We start from the raw sequence: 6000 nt of genomic DNA on the forward strand, positions 1-6000 counted from the left end.
CTCAAACCCCTCTATAACCCCCTCTATAACTCCTATACAACCCCTCTATAACCCCCTCTATAACCCTTCTATAACACCTCTATAACCTATCTGTAACCCCTCTATAACCCCTATACAACCCCTCTATAACCCTTCTATACCCCCCTCTATAACCCCTATATAACCCCTCTATAAGTCTGATTTTATTGACATCTACAGGGCCGCCACACAGGGACCAGCACATTTACACAGCAATCATCGGTTTTCATTTTACAATGAAATGCAGCAGCCTACTGGGTGTTCCATCAACAAAATGTGCGCGCACACACACACACACACACACACACACACAGAGCTCAATTTATCTTTGTTCTTGATGCTGCCTACAGAGTGAGCAATGAAACTTCGACCTCCTGTGTGCAGAAACAAAAACACTACCTGCTCACCGTCTACCTGTGTGTGTGTGTGTGTGTGTGTGTGTGTGTGTGTGTGTGTGTGTGGGTGTAGGTGCACCAGGGGTGTTTTAGTTTAAAAAATTATGTACGAACAAGTATGATGACCTAAACTAATAAACCGAACCGAAATTTATTATAAATAATTGTGTGTGTGTGTGTGTGTGTGTGTGTGTGTGTGTGTGTGTGTGTGTGTGTGGCATGTGATAAGATTGTGTATGGAATTGTGTGTCCATGTGTGTTTGTGTGTGTGTTTGTGAGAAAGTAAAAGAGTATATAATGAGTGTGTAAGAGAGTGTTTATGTGTAAATATGTGTATGTGTGTGTGTGTGTAGCTGATGTATGTGTGTGTATACATGTTTATGTGTATATATGTGTATGTGTCTGTAGCTGATGTATGTGTGTGTGTATATATGTGCGTATATGTGTATGTGTGTCAAGTTCAAGTATGCTTTATTGTCATTTCAAACATATACATATACATTTAGGCATTTGGCAGACGGTCTTATCCAGAGCGACTTACATTATTTATTTTTTTTAAATCTCATTACACATCTGAGCAGTTGAGGGTTAAGGGCCGCGCTCAAGGGCGCAACAGTGGCAACTTGGTGGTTGTGGGGTTTGAACCTGGGATCTTCCGAACCGTAGTCCAATGCCTTAACCACTGAGCTACCCCTGGCCCAGTTAGTACACAGTGAAACGAAACAATGTTCCTCCAGGACCAAGGTGCTACATGCAACATAAATTTACAACATAAATTAACAGAGACACTAAACTAGCTAACCAAGAGGCCTAGTTAGCTGGCTAGCAGAGACAGGACAGAGAAACCTAACATAAATTACAACATAAATTAACAAAAACTAACTAGCTAAGTATAACTACAGGTTTTATAAACAACATAAAGTGCACGTGCAAATGTGCAAACAAGAGCAACAACAAAGTGACAGTGCGACAACAACGACATAACAGAACATAAAATATGGTGTTGAGGTAGTGGGTAAACATAAACATTCCTTAACACAGCAGCAAGAATTGAGGAATTAGTGCAAAAAGTAGTCCAGTAATGATCATTGTGCAAAAGATAAACACTAAAGCATTTACAGGTTGGTGTGTACGATAATTTGGTGGTGTAGGTCAGTGTGTCTGCACTTGTGTTGATTAGTCAGTCCAGTCCCAATATTTTGAGGTAGTTGAGTTAAGCTGTGTGATAATGTTTGTGTGTGTGTGTGTGTGTGTGTGTGTGTGTGTGTATCAGTTCAGTCCATTTTGTTGAGGAGACGGATGGCTTGTGGAAAAAAGCTGTTGCACAGTCTGGATGTGTGTGCCCGAATGCTTCGGTACCTTTTTCCAGATGGCAGGAGTGTGAAGTGTGTGTGAGAGGGGTGTGTCCGATCAGCCACAATGCTGGTGGCTTTGCGGATGCAGCGTGTGATGTAGATGTCTTCAATGGAGGGGAGAGAGACCCCGATGATCTTCTCTGCTGTCCTCACTATCCGCTGTAGGATCTTGCGGTCTGATATGGCGCAATTCCCAAACCAGACAGTGATGCAGCCACTCAGGATGCTCTCAATAGTTCCTCCATAGAAGGTGGTCGGTGGTGGAAGCTGGGCCTTCCTCAGTCTTCTCAGAAAGAAGAGACGCTGTTGGGCTTTCTTTTGTAGGGAGCTGGTGTTGAGGGACCAGCTGAGGTCCTTCTTTAGGTGGACACCCAGAAATTTGGTGCTTTTGACGATTCCCACAGAGGAGCCGTTGATGTTCAGCGGAGAATGGTCGCCTCGTGTCCTTCCAAAGTCAACAACCATCTCCTTTGTCTTGTCAACATTTAGAGACAGGTTGTTGTCTTTACACCAGTCCGTTAGCCTCTGCACTTTCTCTCTGTACGCTGACTCGTTGTTCTTGCTAATGAGACCCACCACGGTTGTGTCATCAGCGAACTTAATGATGTGGTTCGAACTGTGAGTTGCTACACAGTCGTGAGTCAGCAGTGTGATCAGCAGGGGACTGAGCACGCAGCCTTGTGGGGTCCCAGTGCTTAGTGTGGTGGTGGTGCTGGAGGTGCAGTTCCCGATCCGTACTGACTGAGGCCTACCGGTCAGAAAGTCCAGGATCTAGTTGCAGAGGGAGGTGTTCAGGCCCAACAGGTTCAGCTTCCCAATCAGTTGTTGGGGGATGATAGTATTGAATGCTGAGCTGAAATCTATGTACAGCATTCGAACATATGTGTACTTCTTGTCCAAGTGTGTGAGGGCAAGATGAAGTGTAGTGGAGATGGCGTCGTCCGTTGAGCGGTAAGGACGGTACGCAAATTGCAGTGGGTCCAGTGAAAAGGGCAGCAAGGTCTTGATGTGTCTCATGACGAGCCGCTCGAAGCACTTCATGATGGTGTGTGTAAGTGCAACGGGACGGTAGTCATTGAGACAGGACACAGTAGACTTTTTGGGCACGGGGACAATGGTGGTGGCCTTGAAGAACGTGGGAGCGACGGCGCTGCTCAGCGAGATGTTGAAGATGTCGGTGAGAACATCTGCCAGCTGTGCAGCACATTCTCTGAGCACTCTGCCTGGGATGTTGTCTGGTCCAGCAGCTTTACGTGAGTTGACTCTGCGTAGAGTTTTCCTCACCTCAGCTGTAGTAAGACACAGCACCTGGTCGTTCGGAGGAGGGGTGGTCTTTCTCGCCGCCACGTCGTTCTGCCTGTCAAACCGAGTGTAGAAGTTGTTCAGCACATCTGGGAGGGAGCCGTCACTGTCACAGGCAGGTGATGTCGTCCTGTAGTTTGTGATGGCTTGTAAGCCCTGCCACATGCACCGTGTGTCGCCGCTGTCCCTGAAGTGATTGTGGATTCTCTGGGCGTGTGCGCGCTTCGCCTCTCTGATGGCCCGTGAAAGTTCGGCCCTTGCTGTTCTGAGGGCCACCTTGTCTCCCGTTTTGAAGGCAGAGTCTCTGGTCTTCAGAAGTGCACGCACTTTCACAGTAATCCACGGTTTCTGGTTGGGTCGTGAGATGATGCTCTTGGAGACAGTGACGTCATCGGTGCACTTGTTGATGTAGCTGGTCACTGATGACGTGTACTCCTCCAAGTCAGTGAAGTCGCCGTAAGTTGCAGCCTCTCTAAACATGTTCCAGTCAGTGCTCTCGAAACAGTCCTGAAGAGCAGAGATGGCTCCTGCTGGCCAGGTTTTTTACCTGCTTCAGAACCGGTTTTGAGCGCCTGACGAGTGGTCTGTATGCTGGAATTAGCATTACAGAGATGTGGTCTGAGTAGCCGAGGTGGGGGCGGGGCTTTGCCCGATATACGCCGGGGATGTTTGTGTAAACAAGATCCAGCGTGTTTTTCACTCTCATTGCAAAGTCCACATACTGATGGAATCTAGGAAGCACTGACTTGAGATTTGCATGGTTGAAATCTCCAGCAACAATAAACAGTCCATTCGGGTGTGTATTTTGCAGTTCACTGATCTTTGTATACAGTTCCCATAGCGCTTCCTTAGCATAAGCGCTAGGTGGAATGTACACTCCGATAATGAAAACAGTGGTGAATTCTCGAGGTAAATAAAAAGGTCTGCATCTAACAGTCACAAAATCCACTAGCGACGAGCAATAACTAGAAACTAGCACAGAGTTGCACCATTTCGTGTTGATGTAAACACACAAGCCGCCACCACAAGTCTTACCACATATATGCATTTCTGCCGGCCTGAAACGAGGCTAGCCCGCCTAGCTGAATAGCGGTGTCCGGTACTCTGTCGCTGAGCCATGTCTCCGTGAAAACAAATACACAGCAGTCTCTAACCTCACGCTGTGTAGCCTGCTGGAGTCGGATGTAGTCCAGTTTATTGTCCAGGGAGCAGACGTTAGATAAAATGATGGACGGGAGAGCCGGCTGGCTGGGGTTTGTTTTTAGCGTAGCACAGACTCCCGCCCGCTTGCCGCACTTCCGCTCCCTCGCGCACTGCTTCCGATGGCCCTTTCTCCGGCAACGTCGAGGCTTTGAGGCCTGGTTCACGCAGCAAGCCGAGGTCTCATAGCTTTTCCCGCAGCTCATCGTGGTTGTCATTAACCGGATTATTTAGGTTGAAAAGTGTCTGGCGGTTCTATGTACGGACACCAGTTGCGACGATATCCATACACAGGGTAAAATAAACTACACACTACACGCGCTACTCACAAAACGTAAACAACGTAGCACCATTTTGGCTCTAGAGCGTCCGCTAGGTGCTACTGCCGCGCCGCCATCTTGGATCCGATTTCCGATCCGATGTCTGTTTGTGTGTATGTATGTGTGTGTGTGTGTGTGTGTGTGTGTGTGTGTATGTGTGTGTGTGTGTCTGTTTGTGTGTATGTGTGTGTATGTGTGTGTGTGTGTGTGTGTGTGTATGTGTGTGTGTCTGTTTGTGGGTATCTACAGTATGTGTGTGTGTCTGTTTGTGTGTATGTACAGTATGTGTGTGTGTGTCTGTTTGTGTGTATGTATGTATGCGTGTATGTTTGTGTATGTATGTGTGTGTCTATTTGTGTGTATGTATGTGTGTGTGTGTGTATGTGTGTCTGTTTGTGTGTATGTATGGATGTGTGTATGTGTGTGTGTATGTATGTGTGTGTCTGTTTGTGTGTATGTATGTATGTGTGTATGTGTGTGTTTATGTATGGATGTGTATATGTATGTATGTGTGTATGTATGTGTGTGTGTGTGTAGGTGTGTGTATGTACAGTATGTGTGTGTGTCTGTTTGTGTGTATGTATGTGTGTGTGTGTGTGTAGGTGTGTGTCTGTTTGTGTGTATGTATGTATGTGTGTATGTTTGTGTACAGTATGTATGTGTGTGTCTATTTGTGTGTGTGTGTGTGTGTGTATGTGTGTGTTTATGTATGGATGTGTGTATGTGTGTGTGTGTGTATGTGTGTGTCTGTTTGTGTGTATGTATGTGTGTGTGTGTGTGTAGGTGTGTGTATTGACAGTAAACTCACAGTGAAAAGGCGTCTCGTCTGAAGAATCTGGACAATCGGCTTCTCCATCACACAGCCAGCTCTCTGACACACACACTCGTCCGTCTGCACACAGAAACTCTCCATCATCACACACTGAGAGAGAGAGAGAGAAAGAGAGAGAGAGAGAGAGAGAGTAAGACGGGTAAAGAGTGAGACGTGTCAAAAGTGAGACGGGTGGAGAGTGAGACGTAGGGAGGATGAATGAAGTGATGAAAAGAGATAAGGAGAGTGAAGGAATAAATGAGAAGTTATGAAGAGAAGCGTAAGAGAATGATGAGGAGAGGTGATGGAGTAATGTACAGAATGAAGAGGATGGATGTGGAGAGTGAGGAATGACAGAATGGAGAGATGGAGAAGAAACAGAGAAAAATAAAAACGGATATGGATAAAGATGGAGCAGAAAACAGGAGGTGAAAAAGAGATGATGACAAATATGGACGTGACAGCAGGAAGTGATGAAAGGATGAGAATAAGAGAGGGACCGACGTTTGGAGAGAGACAGAAGAGTGAAGAGTGAAGGAGAAGAAGATGATTGAGAATATGAATATTTAATGTGAGATTTATAAACATGTGAATAAGTT

General features: G+C 46.1%; 1 protein-coding gene across 1 annotated transcript in view; it reads right to left on the bottom strand.

The window, feature by feature from the left end:
* Positions 1 to 5543, bottom strand: part of LOC128519304 (low-density lipoprotein receptor-related protein 1B-like) — a gene marked incomplete at its 5' end in the record, with an annotated part of 288531 nt that extends 282988 nt beyond the window's left edge. Inside the window, one exon of the mRNA XM_053492987.1 lies at positions 5399 to 5543. Coding sequence (XP_053348962.1) covers positions 5399 to 5543 — 145 coding nt within the window. The remainder of the gene's footprint in view (positions 1 to 5398) is intronic.
* Between the last annotated feature and the right edge of the window lie 457 nt (positions 5544 to 6000).

This window comes from Clarias gariepinus, chromosome 3 (assembly GCF_024256425.1).
Source record: "Clarias gariepinus isolate MV-2021 ecotype Netherlands chromosome 3, CGAR_prim_01v2, whole genome shotgun sequence".
Taxonomy (NCBI): domain Eukaryota; kingdom Metazoa; phylum Chordata; class Actinopteri; order Siluriformes; family Clariidae; genus Clarias; species Clarias gariepinus.